Genomic DNA, 22836 nt, shown 5'->3' on the forward strand with positions numbered 1-22836 from the left:
TTGTATGATTTCTTTTTACAATTAAATTGTCAGCAACATATATGAATGTCAATTGTCAGCACTTCCCTTTTTATCTTTCCATTTCAACTACCAATTCCTCGATAAGGTTTAGAAATCTAATGATTTCATAGTCTATTTTCAGTCGATCAATTTCACTTCAACTGTTCCACCAAGCACTTTCCAATTACTACATTTTTTGTCCCAAATTGACAAGGACAAGTCTACGAATATAATTATTTAGTAAACAATACACACGTTAAATAAGACCTGATATGGAATGTTAACAAACAGAAAAACTTTCTTTAATAATTAGAGCCATGACCTTCCCAAAGTTTATTCTCAAAGTTGGAGCTTGAACAGTTCAAAAAATCATCCTAAATTCTGTTGTACCTAAACAAAAATACCTACTTTTGTTCAATTTTCTTTTCTCATTTACTCGGGGGTACTTAATTAGTAAAAAAACTAACCACACACGTTGGTTAAAAAAGTGCATTACTACCATTTTTTTTCCTTATTGATGACAAATATTAGAAGACAAACAATTTATACACCAACACTTCAGAAAGTTGAAATTGAAAACTAAATAAGTTGTAAGTTCAAGTGCCGGGGAAAAGAAGATTACAATATGATGACTTAAAAAGTAGGAAAAGATGATTTGAGATTTGCAAAGGCTTCTTTTGCCATATTGTTGGCATGTTGAACTTCTTGGACATCAATCTCTGAGGAAGAGAGTGCAGAAAGTAATTGTGCACTCTGTTGGGCCCATTGAGTGCATTCAGCCTTCAACTTCTCCTTTTCAAGATCACACATTTTCATTGTTAACTTTAAAGCATCTATTTGATGCTCCGTATCTGCCACTTGTTTTCTCAGATCATCAATTTTCAAAGAAAGCTCATCTATTTGAACCTTGGCTGTGCAACTTTTATTATCGATGCGTGATTGCGTGCTTTTTGCACTTGAAAGCTTATTAAGAAGATCTTCTTTAGATTGGAGAAGTTGTTTGTGCTTATTTATTACTTGTTGAGAAGTTGTGTGTTTGCCAAAGTAGTCATCGCAGAAGTTCTCCACGTTCTTCACAAAGTCCTTGGCTTCTGAAGATAAGAGCCTTTGATGTTGATTCAACTGCTCCAAGAGAGAAACCAGTTTTGATCTAGACTCCTCATGAGTTACAAGATGGTCGAGGTTTGAGTCCATTAATAAAGCCTTCAAATCTTGAAGTAGAATTCCAATGGAAGAACTTTGCATTTGTGAAATAGAGACTTTCCCAATGAGAAGATTTTCAAGTGCACTAAGAGGGTCTTCTTCGATCAGCTTCTTAATCTCATCCAACCCTAGAAAAGTTGATTCACTTGTTACTTCTGGAGGCACTAAACCTGTTTCTTCCACTATTGGTTGAGTAGTTGCAGGTTTAGTTGAACCTTCAACACATACAGCAGCAGTGATCTCTTCAAGAGTTGGACATGCAATGACTTTCTCTGCAGTGGTACAAGAAATTCCCTCTAAAATTGCAGGGCCTTCTGCTCTTGAAAATCCTATAAAAAATTGCTATTTAATAATTGAACATGCTTGATAGAGGTATCGACATTTGAAGAAATTACACCAAAGGAGCATAAGAAAAGAGTTAAAATCAAAAGGGTGAGTAAGTAGGCTAGAAATAATATGATGAGTCATTGACTCATGTAGTAAATTGAAGGTTTATGGCACATTTCATTGAATTAATAATCTAAGTAAATGCAAATTAATTATATTCAATGGAAAGATGCTATTGCTGGGAATGTAATGAATTGTTCAGTTATTAATGGTTTGTGGTTGATTTTTGAAAGATTTAGAAGAGAAATCACAATTGGATTAAAAAAAAAAGAAGTTGAATTGTTGCAGGACATAATTGTGGACACATGCATTGGGGACACGAACTTGACAGAGCATATAAAAACAAAATTTTCTGCAAAAGACAACATCTTTTATTACATTTGAGAGGCACAAAATTTTAGGTTTTTCGTACATCTTTACGCACAAATGTCGTCTAGTCTGTTTCCTTCTTACTTTTCTATGAGATTTTGATAGGAAATAAGGTTTTATTTCTCCAATCCTTTTACTTTGTGTGAATTTAATCTTTTACATATAGCAATGAACTGAATATTGAATATAACCCATTGCAATCTAAATATAACTTATTTAATTCTGAACTTAAAGTTTTGCTGTTTCATAAAATTCAAAGTTGATAAAAAGGAGTTTATAAATGAGAAGCTATAACCTTTCTTAGATTTGAGTTAAATAGCTCATTATGGATTATTTAGGAATACGAGTCTCGAATGGTGTGGTTATGTGATTTCTAAACGTAATGCTGATCATCTTCTTGTTTACCTAAGAAATTTGGAATCTAGAATTGGTTTAGAACCAATTAACCAAGGAATTGGTATTGGCTCCCTGAAAGTTAATCAAAGAGTTCAAAGAAACTAACGGAAAGGTGGGGGAGAAAGAGTTCAAAATCAAAACACAAATGTTATAACCTAAAAAGAGAAAGTGGATGCATGAGTGAAGACCTGGATCATGAGAGTTAGTGAGGGCAAGCGCTATCTCTGAAGTATCTTGAGCAGAGGGAGGCACAGCTAAAACATATGGTATGGCCATTTGGCCATCTCCATGTTCCTACAAGGATTCAAATAAGCAAATGTTGCATCATCTAAAAAGTTTTATCTTTACATAGTCATCCTCATTATATTCATTAGTACATTATATTCATCCTCATTTTCATTGAAATTAATGAATTAGGAACATTACAATATTACTTTTAAGCACACAAACACATTTGAAAGCTTGACTAAATATAGTAAACTTACACGTGGATATGTTTCACCCTTAGAAGCAACTGATGGACCTAGTTCTGAACGAGTCAATGATGTTATTGACTTGAAATTCGCTGATGTATTTCCTTCTTCAACATTTCTCTTAATACCCTTCACATAATCATAAAAGTGTTTAAATTCAGAGCATTCTTTCACTCTTATATTGAATATAAACAGGAAAATACTTTTTCTAAAGGAGATAGTAATGGTCCGAGTGATGTGTTCCTTATTTCTGACTTCATCAGTAGCGTTGCTGTTGTATTTTTCCCTAATATAGAACCTTCTTGAGTACTTTGGTTCTCTCTGTCTTCCAAACACTGTATACGAAAAAAAAATGTAAATAAGTTACAATATATTTCTAAGAAAAATATTTAAGGTACTTTGCATTTCCTGTCAAGTTTTTTTAGCATCATGTACCTAGTTAGGTGGTGGCATTCCATTATTTCCTTGAGGAACTTCAAAACCAATATCAGTTTTTCCAAGGGGCTGTTGTTCTTTCATTGAGGAATGTTCTTCCATTGGTGTTTCATTGAAGAATGTTCTCCCATAGTTAGGCGATGCTACTATCACAACATTGGCTGATGTTGTTCCTACTTCAAAATTTCTCTCAACACCCTGCATGTAACAAATTATATATCAAGGTTTGGAGCATATTTATATTCTTATGCTGATAGAGATAAAAAGGATAACAAGGGAATGCCTCTTGTATAGGAGGAAGCAATTGTCTGGGTGATGTGTTCCTTTTTTCTGAATCCATGAATAAAGTTGTTGTAATAGTTTGCTTTGATAAAGAATCCTCTTGATTACTTTGGTCCTCTATTTCTTTAAGACACTGTATACCAAAAAAAAAAGTGAATAAGTTGTAGTATATTACTAAGAGGTATTCGAAGTACTATTCATTTCATGTGAAGTTTTAGAGCATTATATGCATATTTAGGTGGTTACATTATTTCCTTGAGAAATTTTAAAGGTGGTATCAGTTAGTCCAATGGCCTGGTTTTGGTTCATCAAGCATGGTTCTCCTGTTGATTGTTCATCCAACAACACCTAAATGAGTGCAGAAGCATTAGTCTTGAGCTATTAGTTATCTCCAATACTAAGAATACCTTAATAGTATACTTACATCTGAATGTGCTTCATGCCATTTAATTGGTGATGTTGTTGACGATGGTATCTTTAAACTCGAATCTTCTTCAACAGTTTCATGCTTTATCTCTGCAATGGATTGATTCGTATTGACTTCTGAAGAAGCCAATTCACTTTGTGATGTTGCTTGGACTTCCAGCTCACCTTGAATGTCTTCAGTGATTTTGGTAGTTTGCCATTCATTGCTAGGATCTTGGATTATTGAGTGTTTAAGATCTTGAACAATGTTTCTTAATATTTCCCAAGAATAATAACCTTCTACAATATTTGTAACAAAATATTAAAGATTAACAACTCTTTTAGAGAATAATTCATAGGAATAAATAAATAAATATGTACACCTGCTAGGGCAAATAAAAGACAAATACAATGTATACCTCCGTAGGCATAGCCATGAACTGTATGCTTCAACTGATCGGACTCTATCGTTGAAGTCAAAGAGAGATTTGGACAACTCTGCACCCAAAGATCTGTATACTCCAATTGAATCCCCTGGCTGAAGCTGAAGATTGGTAGTTTTACAAAAACTAAAAGTCTTAGCCGTGGAAACTGAACTTTTTGATCAGCTTCGCATCTAAATACTTCCTTTAACTCAGAGGCTTCTTTTATTATCAGAAGTCTTAGCTGAAGAAGCTCTTTAGAAGTGGAGAAAGGAAAGAGATATGTTAATTTGTTGCATTTTTCGACAACTATCTCTCCTAGCTTTGGGAAAGACATTTCCTGATTTTCTGCATTCTCTTCAATGATCTGCTTTAATTCTTTACATTCTTTTATGAGTAGTCTTTCCAACTGTGGTAAGCATCTTGAAATAGAAGCAGTAAAGATTACTTCTAATTTCTCACATTGCGCAATAGTTAGCTCCATAAGGTTTTGGAGGATAAAAGAATTCCTAGGACCTACAAAAAGATAGGTCATATGAGGCAGATCTTCCAACCGAATGTTTTCCCACCCTAGGATTATTTCTTGCCCAATTATTTCATTGAAGCAACAAATATTTTCAATTTTGGAGCCATCTACCCACAGATTTTCCAAAGAGAGAAGATGCTTGGTCTCACTCAACTCCTGCAATAAATAAATAAATAAATGAATAAATAAAGTCACAGATTAAAAAACCAAAATTCCATTAATATTTTCAAAATAACATTTAAAATTAGGACTAGGAAAATAAGAGTATCACTAACAGTTTCTTTGTAACAACATTTTTAAATAATATCTTATTTTGAATTTTGGTTACGATGGATAACACGGGCTTTTAGTTTATTTACGAACTTATTTTAACTTTTTTAAAATTAAGTTAGTAAAACTATTTAATAACCACAAAAAAAATATATAATTTTATTAATAATTGGATGAAAATGATGTTATAATGTTAGTATTTAGTAAAAAAAAAAGAATATTTACCATAATAATAATTGGATTAAAATCAATGATCAATTCAACGATAAATGGGAGGAAGGGTACCTTAATAGATGTGTTACTCAAAGAAAGGATGAAATCCCCAATAGATTTAATGCTAATCTGAGAACATCCATTGAGTACAAACTTCATCAAAGGCGGCAATGTTGTGGAATAGTTTTTCGAGCAAATTCCAATTAAACATGGCAGATCACGTAAACAGAGACTTTCCAAGACAGGAAGATCAACATTTATCTTATGATTCTGATGATCATCGCAACTTCCGAATAGATATTCCAATTGTCTACAACTTTTCACAATGATCTTTTTCAATTTTGGAAACACATAACTCAAATTATTGTCACCATCTGTAATGTCTACTATTATGTGCTGTAATTCGTCGCAATCCTCAATTCGCAAAGTTTCCAACATCATTGGAGCAATAGACAAGATAAATACAGATTTGATCTTTGAAAAGTTTTGTAGGTTCATATTTTTAATATTGCGCATGATCTGTGGTTGCTTCGAAAGACATTGAGCACGTTGCCAAAGATGAAGATAGTCAAAGTTTGACACCTAAAATGCAATACCAAAAAAGTGTTCTTAAATCACATCTAACAATATCTCTTTGCATAGAACTCAAGGAAATGGGAATGTATGTAAAACTTTTATCTTATACAAATGCTAAAGATAGGCTTAAATTGCTAAAAATCCGTAATTTAATGCTCCAAAACTTTTGAGCTCTTGGAATTTGGTTGTCAACTTCTAGTTCTAATATTTACTAATGGTAGAAAATATACAATACAACTATATACTAATTACTTCGCAGTAATTTATAACATGCTGTTGTATTAAAGATAATTTTTAAGGTGGGATGTTTAATATGCATATATGCTATAAACATAAGATACAAGTACGTAAAAGATAACACACAAAGTTAAAGGGGTTACCAATGAGTTTGAACTATCTTGCAATGGTTCACCGGAAACGAATGGAAGTGCTGTACTTTTGGTACTCTTGACTTTGCGTCTGCATTTATGAGGATAACACATATGGATCCAAGGAGAAATATTGCATTTCTTGATATTTGATTCTATTTTTTCCATGGAATCGTTTTTACAGGATGACCCTGACAAACAAATGGAACAACAACATTTTGGAAAAATATCAATGAAATTTGGCAAGCCAGAGAACACCACCTCTTTCAGTGAGCCAAGGATGATATCCTTTGCCTCTTGATCACTTGCATGTTCGTGTTGGTATTGATGAAATATGTATTTCAGCGCACCACAATAATGTGTTCTGATAGTTTCTAGCAATGGAACAACTTGAGTAGAAAGAGTTGGAAGTATATATTCCAATTGGGGACATCGTGTAATATGAAGAGTTTTCATGTTTGGAAACAACGAGGCACAACTCTTGTTATTATTCTCAACATCAACAATCTCTTCCCTTATATCTTCATTTACTCTTTCATCTGCTATCATGTTTTTTAGTTTCTCACAATCATCTATGGACAGTTTCTCCAAAAGCAAGAGGCTTTGACAAGTTGACAATTGAAATAGGGATACCAATTTTGGGCATTTGTACAATTTAATGGTCTTCAGATAGCAGAGGTTTAGCTTGCTCTTAAACAATATGCTTCTCAAATTTATACAATCCGAGATATCTAGCATCTGTAAATTGTTTAGAAAGTCAAAGGGTAAGGGACCATTGCATAGTTCTTCGAAATTTTCCATGCGACGGAGTTCTATCTTAATCAATTTGGAGAAGAAACTTCGTCTATGAGAATCAATGTGTAGCGTCAATGAGACACCGCAATTGTGGACTGTCTGATAAATAAAGCTCGACTAGATCATTCATACCTCTATATATGGGAACAATATCAGGTATGAGATTTCTCCATTCCCCCTCGATTTTTTGCAGATGAAGAAGTTCGGATGTTTGCACCAAATGATTGAATGTCACTTCTGAGAAAATAGCATCAATCTTCGGAAAGGCCACACATTTTGACAACGATTCATCCACCGCTGTACGATCGTCACTCATAATGTACCTTTGGAATGCAGGAAAGTTTATTTTCTCATGCATTGCCGAAGTATCAAACGTGAGATCCGTACTAACAATGTACAATTCTTCAAGTAATGAGCACTTTTCAATCACTTTAATTGAATTAAAATCTTCAACAATACATTCTCTTAACCTCAATACTCTAAGTTTCTCAAGTTTTGCAATTTCACCTGGTAATTCATACATACGGCACCAAACCAAATCAAGAGTCTCAAGATTTTGTATGTTTTTCAGAACAGAGAAGTCTTCTAAGCTTAACCTTTCAAGGATTAGAGATCGAATATTCGTCAATGATGGGAATGACTGAGGTAATGACAGATAAACATCTCTCCATGTATTCAATGACAAATGCAAAACTCGAAGTTCTGTCATATTTTCAAAGAATGAATTTGGGACTTCCACAAAAGCATTTTCATCTTCATCTTCATGCATGTAGACGACTTTTAGAATCACAAGTTTGGACCTATTAAACTTACACGAAAATACATCCATGCCTTTCCCTTCGCATAACAAATATTTAATATTCTTCCTCCTCTCAAGCAATAATTTCTGATTTTTGCTAGACAAATTTACTGCTTGAATTTCCTCGTTAGCTATCCATAAGGCCACTTCACGAACCAAGTCATGCATTTTAACACTTTGCTTTCCACCCTTCAACAATAAACAAGAATCTACAAATTTATTCATGGCAACAACGACTTGGTCTCGAGCTTCGTCATATTTGCCATCCACTTCCCCAAGAAGGCCTGCTCCAATGCCAAATGTGGTTAAAGTTTCATTAGAAAGTTCTTCATCTTCTGGAAACATAGAACATAAGAGGAATAGTTTCTTGGCTTCTTCATTCTTCAAATTATCATAACTATCCCTCAAACATTTATAAACTTCAACCAAACTTTCATCAACACCATGCATAGGCACAGACTTCTGTAAGGATTTTAAAGTTGATTTCCACACTTCCACACTTTCTTCACCTTTTAAACTGCTAGCAATGGCTGCTATTGCAACTGGTAACCCCCCACATTTTTCGGTAATATCGCGTCCCTTATCCAACAAACGTTTAGAGGAACGATCACTTATATGAGCATGCTTTTTGAACAAGGTCCATGCATCTTCCCCGGTTAAAACCCCCAATTGAATTATCTTTTCGCATCCCATTGTTTGGCAAACCTTCATTTCACGTGTGGTTAAAAAGATTCTACAACCATTGTGATTGTCTTTCCTTGGAATTCCAATTTCATCAAAATTGATAGGATTCCACGCATCATCCAATATCAAAAGAATTTTTTCACCACCGGTTAATCTATTCCAAAGAAGCTTGAGTCTCTCTGATTCATTTTTATCTTTGAAGTCCAATCCTAAGGGTGCAGCAATGTCATCTTGAATCTTCCTTGTGTCAGGAGTATATGACACTGTAGTATCAATGACATGATCGAATTGCTGTAGCTGCTTAAGTTCCTTACCCACTTCTTTTGCCAACGTAGTTTTACCTGTTCCCCCCATCCCTTGCAATCCAATTATAAAGTTGCTGTCATTTTTCAGTGCATCAAAAAGTTCTTCGATTTTCGACTTTCTGCTCTCAAAAGAAACATAATCTTGAGAAGAATGATACTCAACACCTGGAAGTACAGGGGAAATTCCAACATTGCCACTTTTCAACTCCTTCTTCTTATTTGCCAGTTGCTTTCCCTTACTATATCTCCATTTGCAATCTGGACACCATCCAAAAAAACACGTCTTTTTCGTCTGAGTGTCTTTAATGAGTCCCTCTGTTTCTTTTAGCCAAGAAGAGACATCTGTTCGAATATTGTTTCCCTTCCTTTTTTCCTCTTTCACGTTTTCTTCCAAAGCTTTCTTTTCCTTTTCAATGTCTTCAACAATGTCCGAAAAGCAGCATACGTAACGTGATTCTGCTATTGCGCAGTTTATCAATCTTTCTAAAATTGATTTTACCAAATCAACTGCAATGTTTGCCATCTAAATCGAATTCAACAGAGGAAAGTTAATAAAGGGCACGAAATTAATTTACAATTTCCTGTAATAGTATCGGATAATGTGTCTGTATAATGTATATATATGTAAATCAAAATTTACGTTAATTCACATAATTGTCACTATTTCCATAATTTATATTTATAAAACTAAGTATTCACGTTGAAAAATTAGGAATATCATATAATTTGATGTTTTGAAGAAAATACAATTAAAAATGACATGTTTTTAAAAGACCTTATTTTATACACTGATATTATGCAAACTCACCTTATTTTTATTGGAGTTTGTGAGGGAATTAATATATTTTTTTTATTTCAATTTTTTATTTTTTTTCAAATTCATTGATTGATGATTATAAAATTTATTTATAACCGTAGAAATAGAAAAACTTGTTTGAGAACTTATATTGATTAGTAGTTAACAATTTATTTATGATGACAGTTTTTATTAATGTATTGATTTTATTGATTGCATATTTAAAAAGATATAGAATATATCTAAATAAAAAAAAGAAATTCTAATCTATATTAAAGGCAATATTAATGATTTATAAGTGAAAGTTCATAAAACTAAAAAGTACAGAAAAAGAAAATATTGTGATGGTAACTAAAAATGAAACTTAGAAACAAAATTAATTATTATAATTTTTTATCGTTGGATTTAAAGAATAATTATGATAATTATAATTTTATTATTGAACAACTTTCTTTTAGGTCTCTTGAATAAATTCAATGACTAAATATATAAGAATATGAAAATAATGTCATTAAAAAATTGAAAATAATATTTATACTTATGAAAAGATGATATTTAGGATTGGGTGTGAATTCAAATTCAAGATGTTTAACTTGGGATGTTGAATATTTACCCTATATTGAAGAATTAAAAACTGAAGTGACAAGAAAGGTCTAAAAAAGTGGACTTAGAAAATTAGGAAAATAGACAAGTTCAAGAAAGAAACTTACATTGATATTTGAATTATGCACTTATATTCAAGAAACCAATAACATAAGATTTTTTTGCCAAAGTGGTTGTCTTATGCTGTTTCTCCTAGTTGAAAATATGCACAGTCATTCATCTCTATCACCTCAACACTTCTGTTCGATGCGAATCACATGTATCTTCTTTCCCTTCAATACCTGTTAATTTAATAAAAGTTTTGTTAATATTATTTAACAAGCAAAAAGAACTTGATTTTTTCCCATTTCAATTAAGTGTCAACAGTAATGCAGAAAATATATAAAAAGTAAAAAAAATCTAATGATAAAGACTCTGTCAACAGAAGAGAAATAAAGGAAAAGAGATGAATATTTTACAAGACATAAACAAAGTTTGAATTTTTGTCTCATCAATATTACAATAGACAATATATTACACCTCACAAACGTAAAAAATTTGCCAGTGGAAAATTTAAGCTGAATAATTTCTAAGTTATCTATTAATCACTTCATTTGAATCATGTTGAAGTTGTCAGTAATACATCTTATACTCGGTTATTATTCATCTGAGAACCAAAATGAAAGAGATAATGCAATTGCATCTAACAAAGGCACGAATCACAATCATAGAGCAAAATACTCACAAATAAAAAAGAATGAATAGGAGAAGAAAACTACTTTCGAGGACACAAGTTTGTAACAGAAGATGGTTAAGAATTACAAACAAAAGTGACAAGCGGACTTAGAAAATTAGCAAAATAGGTAGGTTCAAGAAATACACTTACATTGATATTTGAATTATGCACTAATATTCAAGAAAATATCAGCAAGAGTTTTTGCCAAAGTATTTGTATTATGCTATTTCCCCTAGTTTATATTATGGGCTGTCGTTCGTCTCTTTGTATCTGAACACATTTATCTTCTATGCAAACCACATGTACCTTTTCTCTCTGCAATACCAATTAATTTAAAGATATTTTGTTAATATAAATAATCAAAACTTACTCTTAAAATATACAAACCTCTTTCATTGTTATATTACTCTCACTACTAATATATATGTAAGGGTTTGATAATATACTCTGAATCAATTTTCAGTTGAAAGATTTAATTATTATAAACTAATATTTTAAGAAAGACAACTAATATTTTAAAAATAAAAATTTAAATAGAAAGATCTAAAAGGTTGCTCAAGCTCTCCCAAGATACCATCCTAAACAAGTATAATAATAATAATAATAATAATAATAATAACTTACTAATTTTACATGTTTAAAATTAACCATTAATCAATATAAGTTTATATGAGAATATGATGAATTAGAAGCTGAAATGACAAGCAAGGCCTTAGAAAGTTAGAAAAATAGATGAGTTCAACAATAGAGACGTTTTAATCCTACTATGAAAGAGGTTGTAAAGAAGGAAGTGATGGAATTGTTGGATGTTGGAATGATTTATCCTATTTCAGACAGTGCCTGGGTTAGTCTAGTCCAGGTAGTCCCAAAGAAAGGAGGAATGACTGTTATCAGAAATGATAAGGATGAATTGATCCCAATTAGAACAGTTATTGGCTCGAGAATGTGCATTGATTATAGGAAACTAAATCAGGCTACTAGAAAAGATCACTTCCCTTTGTCATTTATGGATCAAATTTTTGAGAGACTAGCAGGACAAGCCTTTTTTTTCTGTTTTCTGGATGGATATTATGGGTACAATCAGATTACTATAGATCTAGAAGATTAGAAAAAAATAGCTTTCACATGTCCATTCGATATTTTTGTTTATAGGAAGATGCTATTTGGATTATGTAATGCACCAACCACGTTCCAAATATGCATGTTGGCTATCTTTTCAGACTTGGTGGAGAAATGCATAGAGGTATTCATGGATGACTTCTCAGTTGTTGGGTCATCATTTGACGATTGTTTGGAAAACCTAGACACCGTACTGAAATGGTGTGTTGAAATAAATTTGGTGCTCAATTGGGAAAAATATCATTTTATGGTAACTAAAGGTGTGTTGCTGGGTCACAAGATCTCCTCCAAGGGAATTGAAGTTGATAAAGCAAAAGTAGAAGTGATTGAGAAGCTACCACTACCAACAAATGTAAAAGGAATCAGAAGTTTTCTTGGGTATGTTGGGTTCTACAGGCGGTTCACCAAAGATTTTTTAAAGATTTACTCAATAAGGATACTCCTTTTTATTTTTATGTTGAATGTTTGCATGCCTTTGAATTGCTTAAACAAAAATTGATTTCAGCTCTTGTTATTGTCGCCCCTGATTGGAATTTAGATTTTGAATTAATGTGTGATGTTAGTGATTATGTTGTAGGGGCTGTGTTAGGATAGAGAAAATCTAAAGTTTTCCATGCCATTCACTATGCTAGTAAAGTTTTAAATGAAGCACAAGTGAATTATGCTACTTCAGAAAAAGAATTATTAGCAATAGTGTATGTATTGGAAAAATTTAGATCTTATTTGATTGGTTCCAAAGTTGTAATTTATATTGATCGTGCTGCAATTAAATATTTGTTAACTAAATCTGATTCAAAACTAAGATTGATTCAATGGATTTTATTATTGCAAGAATTTGATTTAGTTATTAAAGACAAAAAAAAACAGTGAAAATTTTGTTGCTGGTCATCTATCAAGATTAGTGAACTAAGAGGTGACCAGCAAAGAAATAGAAGTAATGGAAGAGTTTCCAGATAAAAAACTTCTTTTGGTACAAGAAAGGCCATGGTTTGCAGATATGGCTAATTACAAAGTAGCAAGTGTTATACTTAAAGATTTCAACTGGCATCAAAAGAAATTTTTTTTGAAGGATGCTCACTACTATGTCTGGGATGATCCTCATCTTTTTAAGCTGGGTGCTAATGGTCTATTAAGAAGATGTGTTGCATCAGATGAAATTCAAAGCATATTGTGGCATTGTCACAATTCTCCCTATGGTGGGCACTTTAACGGAGAAAGGACTGCTGCAAAGGTCTTCCGGTCTGGATTTTATTAACCCACTTTATTCAAAGATGCACATAATTATGTTCAGCATCAAGATGGCATGAAATGCCCCTTTCAAGCATCCTGGAAGTAGAAGCCTTTGATTGTTAGGGAATTGATTTTGTAAGACCATTACCATCCTCATTTTCTAATAAATATATTTTAGTGGTAGTTGACTATGTGTCAAAATGGGTTGAAGCAGTTGCAGCCCTTAAAGCAGATGCTAAAACTGTTATAAAGTTTCTCAAGAAAAACATTTTTTATAGGTTTGGCACACCAAGGGTACTAATCAGTGATAGAGGGTGTCATTTCTGCAATTCTCAAATGCAGAAGATCCTAGAGCATTATGGGGTAAGGCATAAGGTAGAGTCACCCTATCATCCTCAAACAAATGGTCAAGCTGAGGTCTTTAACAGAGAAATTAAAAGAATTTTGGAGAAAACTGTTACAGCCTCAAGAAAAGATTGGTCTCTTAAGCTAGATGATGCACTTTGGGCTTATAGGACGACATATAAGACTCCTACAGGTCTCTCTCCATTTCAGCTTGTTTATGGGGAGGCATGTCACATGCCAGTGGAACTTGAGCACAAAGCATTTTAGGCTTTGAAGTTTCTAAATTTTGATCCAAAGGCAACAGGTGAGAAAAGGAAGCTTCAATTGCAAGAACTGGAAGAAATGAAGCTCAGAGCATATGAATCCTCTAAACTCTACAAAGAAAAAGTGAAAGCTTATCATGATAAGAAGATCCTTAAGAGAGAATTCAGGCCTAGCCAATCTGTACTCTTGTTTACTTCTAGGTTGAAGTTATTCCCTGAAAAACTGAAATCAAAATGGTCAAGACCATTTCTTGTGAAGGAGGTAAAGCTTAATGGAGCTATGAAATTACAAGATCTGACTACTCAGAGAAGCTGGATAGTCAATGGACAAAGGTTCAAGCCATACCTAGGTGGTGAAGTAGAGAGACTCACCACCATTATTTCATTGCATGATCCTTAAAGTAATAGGGGTCAAGCTAAGAGACGTTAAACAAGCGCTTCCTGGGAGGCAACCTAGTGTTTGTTTATTTGTGGAATTCTACTTTTTGCATTGTTTGTTTGTTTGTTTATTTTTAAGTGTTTATTAGTTGCTTAGAACGTCAATTTGGTATTTTGTGACTTTGTGTATGATTCAAGGTATTCATTCCAATTTTGTGTTGTGAACTTTAGTGCTGGGTGTTAAATGAATTGGTTTTGATTGTAAAGTGATTAATGGGCAAAAAGGAATGGAGAATGATAAGGTTAGAAGTGTATTAAAATAAATCTGGGGAAGCAAACTGTAAGCTTCTCGCTACAGCGAGAGACCCCTCGCTGTAGCAAGAACATTGTCACCGCAGCAAGACCGCTCTTGCTACAACAAAAAAATCAGGAGAATTTAAGTTAGAGCTCACAAGGATCTAGCTCCTCCATCCAAGAAATAGAAAGAAGCCTCTTCCTTACAACCACCACCGTTTGATCCAAGGAAATTCTGAGACAAGAATATGGATGATAGATTCAAGGAAATCTAAGATTGGTTGATCATAGAGAAAAGGAGAGTGGACTTTCAGGAAGGAGATTTTGATGAGTTCAACAATGAAATTGAGAGAAGAAGATGGAGAAAATTGGCTGAACCGAGAGATTATTATGACCCAGAGATTGTTAAGGAATTTTATGCCAATGCCAAGTTAGAATTTAACTCAAGAAGGTTGGATACAAGGTCTAAGGTGAGGGGAGTATGGATTGACTACTCCAGGATGCTATCAATAATTTTTTGGGAAATCCATTACAGCTGGAGGAGAATGAGAGAGATTTCTTCCACACAAAACCCAACTCATGCACCTAACCCTTCAGTGACCTTGCCACTGCTCAGACTTTGTGCATTCCTAACAGAAGCTACACCACAAATCCAGAAGGAAAGGCTTTGAGAATCTACTGGAAGAATATGACTACTTTGTCTCAAGTATGGACTACTTTCATATGCCATAACATAGTCCCGAGAGCTCACACATCATCCATGACCATGAGATACTGCTACCTTTTGTATAGTATCTTGAGAGGGGGATCTGTGGATGTGGCTAACATCATCATAGATGAGATTTACAGGTTCGTGATCAAGAAAGTGGAAAGTGGAAAGTGGTTCACTTGGGTACCCAGCTCTGATTATAGCACCGTGTCACGAACAGGGAGTTCGAGGTATCCAGTTCAATGAACCTATCAAGCTCCCTATCACTCTAGCCTACATTCAGAACCATTGTATAGCGGATCAACCAGGAGCTCCATCACCTTTTCCACCACCACAGTCTCAACCCCAGCCTGAAGAACCATCAGTGCAGGAAGCACCCAATCGACAGGATAATTCAGCCTTTGCAGATCGCCTTCACCGTCTAGAGCTATGATTAGATCATTTGGCTCTCCAGAATTCTACTATCCACAAGGGCCAGATGCATCAACAACATGCTTACCATCATTAAGCTCAGTTGCAATTTCCAAGCCAGCACATATGGATGAGCTTAGAAGAGTTTGCAACTTACTAACAGTGGCCTGGGGACATGCCACACTTTCAGGGAAAGGCATGATCATCTGGAGCATAAAAGGAGATGATGATGATGATGATGATGATGATGCTGGTGCTAACAGAGAAGAGGAAGATTAGAGAGAAAATTATTTTAGAAAGGAAAGAAGAGAATTAAGGGACGTTTTTATATGTAGTTCATGTTTATGGTTATAATTGTGTTTTGTTATTTTTGTGCTTATGTGGTAATTGACCAGGTGTTTTAATTTTGGTTTGCACTTCTATTTTGAGTAATAATGAAAACATGACATCATTAGTAGTTGAAGCATATTTTGACAAGTTATAAGTGCATTGGTGGTTCCATGGTACAGATTTAGCTGATGTATAATGACATATGGAGTAAATGTAGTTGTTAGTAAAGAAAATGATTTGAAAAACTCCTTTGTTTGTTTTTAGATATAGTACCATGTATTTTGAGGAAAGTGGTTTGGAGAGATTCAAATGACCATGTTCTGAATCTAGGAATGGTTTTGAAAAAGTAAAGAAAAAATAATTTTTGTGAATGTGAAAAGTTGAGGTTTAAATGAAAAAGAGTTAGGATGTTTTGTGCATAGAAATGACTAATTAGAAAGTTTGAGCAATTCATTTATGTATCAAAAAAATGATTTCAGATAAATGAGTGAAAGTGTGAGTGCCGTAAATAAGTGATTAAACTTCACTGAATTCTGGTGGTTAATTTTGCTCCAGTTTCTAATTGCTATAAAGGATAATAAGTTATGAAGATGATTGGGGCATAGTTGTAAATACAGTTTTATAGCCAAGGCCAAAAAGCCAACCCATATTTAAGATATATCCAATATTTTTTTTTTTGAAAGCCTTTGAGCCTAAAAGCAATTTTTTTTTTGAAAAATTTATGCACCTCATACCATTATTATTATTTCCCATACCCTTGAGAAGGAGCATTATGGCATGATAGGTCTTGAATGTTATTGTGTAAAAACATGAGCTGGTTGTACATGAATGAATGAATTATGAGAGTTTCCTTCTAGAAAAAGAAAAGAAGTAATTCAAAAAGAATAAAAAAAAATAATGTGACAAAAGAAAAGAGAAATGTTGAAATTAGAACGAGACATACAAGGATTAACAAAAATGTGGTGTTAATTAAAGTAAGGAACAATAGAGATGGGATGGTGATTTTGATTGCACTAATGTTCTAACTCACTTTCAATTCCAGAAAAACAATGATTTATTTGTAAGCCTAGCCACATTACAACCTTTTTGAAAGACCTTATGATCTATGTCTTTTGTGTGTATGTAGTTTGATGAGAAGCAAAGAGAAAAGCTAAACCTAAGGAATTCATTAAGAAAAGTGAGAGAAACATTAGATTTGTGAGAATGAGAATTTTTTTTTTTTTGGAGTATTGAATGTTGTTGCTCTCAAATCTTCGAAAGTGAAGTGCACTAGCATCCTGATTCTTTTAAATGGATAACCAAAATCCTTGATCATGAACAACTTCCTTTAGTTGAAAAGTTATGAAAATTTTTAGATGATGAACATGGAAGCAAAGATTCTCAAACCAATTTCAAAGATTTCTTGTGTGAAATGTTTTGTGCCTTCAATTACTTTACTTGAGGAAAAACAAGATTTTAGGTTGGGAGAAGTTGATAATTGTATAAAATAAGTTATTTGAGATGATAACTTGAACACTTTTCATGTTAGTTGGACTATTTTGTTAAATTTCTCTTAAACTTAGAATATTTACAAATACTTATATAGTTTAGAAAAAGAATGCAATTTTTAGTGTTTTGATGCCCTGTTTGATCTATTTTGTAGTTGGAATTAAATGAGAGACTTCAACTTAAGTTGAAGAGGAGTGGAAAAATTCAGAAAAGGAGCATTTAAAGCATGAAGTTGTAGAAAGTTGCTTCCGAAGGTTTCTCGCTGCAGCGAGACACCCTCGCTATAGCGAAAGAGCTTAATTTTGAAGCCGGTAAATATGTGCTCCTCTCGCTACAACGAGTATGTGTCGTTGTAGTGAGACACCCTTGTTTCCCTGTAATGAGAATTATCGATGCAGCGAGAGGAAAACAGATGGCCTAATTTCTATTTCCATGTATCGCTACAGCGAGAAAATGTCGCTGTAGCGAGAGAAGTTCGAACAGACTAGCATTTAAGGCAATTTTTATGTTTTTGGAAGGGGAGGATTGTTCGATATACACTTTCAGTAAAGAAAAGCAGCGCAAAGCATAGGAAGAGAGTAGGAATATTTGATTTTTGATGTTTTACTCCATTTATATCTCGATTCTTGTTACTATGGTTGCTATGGGAGCCTAGATTTTATATGAGATTGAATGTAAATCTTTAAACTTGATGTATTTTCAGTAATTTATATAAATATAGTTGTTTCTTTATTTCTATTGATTTGGTGATTTCAATCCATTTTAAATGTGAACCTGTTTATTTGATGGTTTCTTAAGCTTAGATTTGAGTTGTATTTGAAAAAAATATTATTTAGATCTAGATCTGATTGAAATTACTCAATAACTAATTATTCTAGGGATAGATTTTCAGTTAGTGAATGCTTTTAAATCCTAAGTTTAATACTGGATAGATTTTCAGTTATTGAATGCTTTTAAATTCTGAGTTTAATGCTGGATAGTTTGTTAACTGTTAGGGGAATCAATATTTGAGAAATTATCTTAGAATTATATTTTCAAGGAACTGAGATATATAATTTTTGTATTTTGCATCAAATTCATTGAAAATAGTTGCTATATTTATCACTGAATTACTAGAATATATATAGAGAGATAGATGAAATTCAATCTCAACTTTTACTTTGAATTCTAGCATATTTTACATTATTGCTTTACAATTGTACTATTATTCAACATTGTATGAAAATCATCTATTAAATCTATTGTATATAAGCTCAATTAATTTATATCTTATTAATTAATACATTTGAATTATTTTCTGAGGACAATATTCTGATACTCTATTAATTAATACTTGCAACAGGTTTGGTACATTTGTCATATTTGAAGAAAAAGTCTCAACAATTTATAAGAGGTTTAGTATAAGTGTAATTGTTTTGTTGATGAATAACATGTTACTCGTTGAAAATAATATACCCAGCAACGTACAGTATGTCAGAATAGTTCTTCATAAAGTATGTTATCAGAACAGTTCTTCATGAAAAATTTAAGAAAGACAACTAATATTTTAAAAATAAAAATTTAAATAGAAAGATCTAAAAGGTTGCTCAAGCTCTCCCAAGATACCATCCTAAACAAGCATAACCATAATAATAATAAAAACTTACTAATTTTACATGTTTAAAATTAACCATTAATCAATATAAGTTTATATGAGAATATGATGAATCAGAAGCTGAAATGACAAGCAAGGCCTTAGAAAGTTAGAAAAATAGATGAGTTCAAGAAATACACTTACACTCAAATTTGAATTATGCACTTGTATTATGTTATTTCTTCTGGTTTAACTATGCTCGTTCTTTCGCCTGTCCATGCATCTCAACACTTCTCTTCTGAGTGAACCACATCCACCTTCTTTCCCTGCAATATTAGTGAATTTTAAGTTATTTTTGTTAATATAATTAACAAGCAAAAATCGCTTAACTTTTTTTTGTCTGTTTCAATTAGTGTTCCTTTTAATTTCAATTTCTTTTAAGAGGTTAAGACAATATGAATATTTTATTATATTCCATCAACACGTATTTGTTGTCTATGCCAGAACTTTATTTTATTTTGAGACATACAACTTTATTTTTATTTATGTCTAGACTATTAGAAAATTAAATTTATAACGAAAGTCATAAATTTTGTGATAAAAAATTGAAAAATCATTTTTAGACATTCTGCGTGAAGGTAATATATATGTTAATTTTTTAACTGATTTTTTTAGAGAACTTATTCATATTATGATTTCAAATATTAGACCTCACTTTTTATAAACTTGAAATTAATTTTTGATATTAGGAAACTCTGAAAATGTAATTTTTCTCATTTTTTATTATTTCAATTATCATAGTTGATTCCAAGAAGTAATTAACGTAATAAGTTTTTTATGACAAAAAGCATTCATTATATTAAAATTATAAAAATATTTTTTCAATAAATAGTAATTTAAATATTTAAAATTAACCGTTAAAATTAATTCTAATAAAACCGATAAAGAAAAAACTAGTTTGATTCTGCATCAGAAGATGGTGAAAAATTAGAGGCGGCAAGCAATCCTGAGAAAGTGGACGTAGAAAATTGAGGAGTTGAAGAAATACACTTACATTGATATTTGAATTATGTTCAATAAACCAATAACCAAGATTTTTCTTCCATTTTAAACTATGCAGAGTCCTTCTTCATCGATCTCCATGCATCTGGATACTTCCCTGCAATTTCAGTTAATTTTAAGCTATTAGAAAATCAACCTTAACTTATTCTTAAAAGTTCGCTCATAATTTTAACACAGACAAGATTTAGTTGATGAAGATTTTGGAGTCTCAATGGAGCACTAGATCTAATTTTGCTTTAAGCTCATGACAAACTCAAATCAAGAATGGGAACAACAGCGTAAACAAACGATGCAGAAACTGGAAAAAATGAAAAAGCAAACAGAAGCGAAGGTAACTGTGAAGTCTTAACCTCATTCTGGAGACTTCGATGACATCAATAGTGTGAACACTGAGCCTCTCCTTTTCTTCAGCGTGGAGTAGCAACCAGAGAATAAGAAATTGTATGTTCTGCAACTGAGAAACTATAAAGGCACCAATCTGCAAGGAAAACATATGCCATAGCAACCTTGTGTTTCAAATTAAAATAAATAAATATTCCAACTATTAATAATAAATTGAACGATTTTATAAGATAAGAGTAAATTTAACTTCTGCTATATAATATGATAGAGTATTTTATGCTCTCTGATAATTAATTTTATATCAATAAACATTGCAAGTCTTGGTATCTGGTCTTTGTTATTTTATTTTATTTTATTTTATTGTTCTTTATAAATATATTTTCGTATTATTGACAATTTGTAAATACTTTATAAATTGATGTTTAAGTATATCTGGGAACTATATTTAAAATTTTATTATTTGTAATAGCAGAAACTGAATTTAAGCATAAAATGGTAAGATTTAATGTAGATAAATAATGCAAGGTAAAAAAATAAATCTAAAGATATAGACTCCAGAAGGGAAAAAATATTTAATTTGGTCCTTGAACTAGGCAATCGTTCAATTTAGTTTTTGAAAGAAAAAATAATTAAAATTAAATTTCTTTTAAGAATTAATTTTTTTATCATAACAATGATTTATTTAAATATTTTTATATAATTTATGTAGTTAATTTAAGAAATAAATTAGTTTTTTTAGATTTTTTTACTAAATTTCCTTATAAATTTTAGTAAAACATATTTTTTAAAATTTATTATATTTTTATATGATTAACATGAATTATTTTATTAAAATTTATATTTTCTTTAAATAATTATAAAATATGATTTCTTAGAACGAGAGAGGAGAGCGTTATTATATTGTGCGCATATGCTACTTAGCGGGTTAATTTTGTACAATATGATTTCTTATCCAAATATTGAATTATGATCCACTTAAAATTGAAAATAGACTTTTATTTTATATTTTAGAATTTTTACACAACTTACATAAATTATATGAAAATATTTATGAAGAGGTATAAATTACATAAATAGTTACCGTAAAGAAAATGAAGAGAGCAGACTAACACATAATGAAGAGGTACCTACAGATTGAAAAAAAACTAATTTGTTAACGAGAGAAGACGAAGAGAGCAAGCTATCAGAGAATATGAAGAAAACATAAGAGAGCAGAGAAGAAACTTACAATGAAAGATAACAGCTTTTAGCTATGAAGAAGAAATGCGTTGAGCGTGTTTATTTATAAATGACTTTAATAATATTAGAGAGCGGTTCTTTATTAATCGTCTCTCTAATATGTATTTAGAGAGTGGTTAATAGAGAACCGCTTTCTAATGTGTAACTTTAGAGAGCGGTTAATAGAGAACCACTTTCAAAAGTATAGTTCTGAGAGCGGTTAACAAAGAACCGCTTTCAGAAGTATAGATCTGAGAGGTTAAGAGGAAATCGCTCTCTAAATATATAATTACAAAGCGGTTTTTATTAACCGCTATCTAAGTTAACGCTCCAAAAGCGCTTTTAGAAGTATAGATCTGAGAGTGGTTAAGAAGAGAACCGTTCTCTAAATATATAATTACAAAGCGGTTTTTATTAACCGCTATCTAAGTTAACGTTCCAAGAGCTCATTTCTGGCGTAGTGTTTTCTTACAATACAGTTAATTTCAAGGGAATTTTGTTAATATAATTAAAAAGTAAAAAATCAATTAACACTTTTTTTTTCAGTTTTAGAAAATAAAATTTAATTTGTTTTCATAAACAAACTATAAAAAGACATTTACTCAAGATTTATAAAAATTAAGTAATTTTTAGAGTTTTGTTAACTTCAGTTCTTATGGTCAAGTTTAAGTATTTATATATAAAAAAAATGTTATGAAAAAAAAACATAATTATTATATTAAAATTATAAAAATATAATAAATATTTTTATTTTTAATAAATTATTATTATTATTAACTATTTATCCTCAAGGTTAAGAAGACCTTAGTTTTCAACAATAATTTATAGTTAGATTAAATACACATGAATATGTAATTGGTAAGCAAACAAAACAAAAGGTGATTGAAATATTTACTCCATTTTCTCTAATGTGAAGCAACAATTAGAGAATAAGATAATATTCAATGCAGTAATTAAAGTTCTGCAACTGAGAAACTACAAAAACACCAAAGACTGCAACTTTATGCAAGTACAACCTCTGCTTAGCCATCTTTCGATTTCAAGTTCAATGA

General features: G+C 31.8%; 1 protein-coding gene across 1 annotated transcript; it reads right to left on the minus strand.

Annotated features, from left to right (window-relative positions):
* Positions 1-633: 633 nt before the first annotated feature.
* Positions 634-16854, minus strand: LOC113851226. The gene is made up of 14 exons (XM_027481698.1): positions 16836-16854; positions 15253-15329; positions 7253-9431; positions 6338-6516; positions 5454-5963; positions 4370-5054; positions 3970-4250; positions 3792-3893; positions 3547-3678; positions 3303-3461; positions 3032-3163; positions 2841-2957; positions 2544-2649; positions 634-1532 (listed from the first exon to the last, which is right to left on the minus strand). Exons 1-14 carry the CDS (start codon positions 16852-16854, stop codon positions 634-636), a joined length of 5577 nt encoding a protein of 1858 aa, XP_027337499.1.
* Positions 16855-22836: the final 5982 nt, after the last annotated feature.

This window comes from Abrus precatorius, unplaced genomic scaffold, assembly GCF_003935025.1.
Source record: "Abrus precatorius isolate BTA unplaced genomic scaffold, Abrus_2018 Scaffold9, whole genome shotgun sequence".
Classification (NCBI taxonomy): Eukaryota; Viridiplantae; Streptophyta; class Magnoliopsida; order Fabales; family Fabaceae; genus Abrus; species Abrus precatorius.

Bases quoted from the DNA above. Each gene is read 5' to 3' on its own strand.
- LOC113851226 (XM_027481698.1), bottom strand. The intron at 6,517-7,252 runs GTATGAATGATC...TTTGTTTGTCAG, and splicing joins TATTGTTCCCATATATAGAG to GGTCATCCTGTAAAAACGAT. The intron at 3,164-3,302 runs GTTCCTCAAGGA...TTTCGTATACAG, and splicing joins AAACTGATATTGGTTTTGAA to TGTTTGGAAGACAGAGAGAA.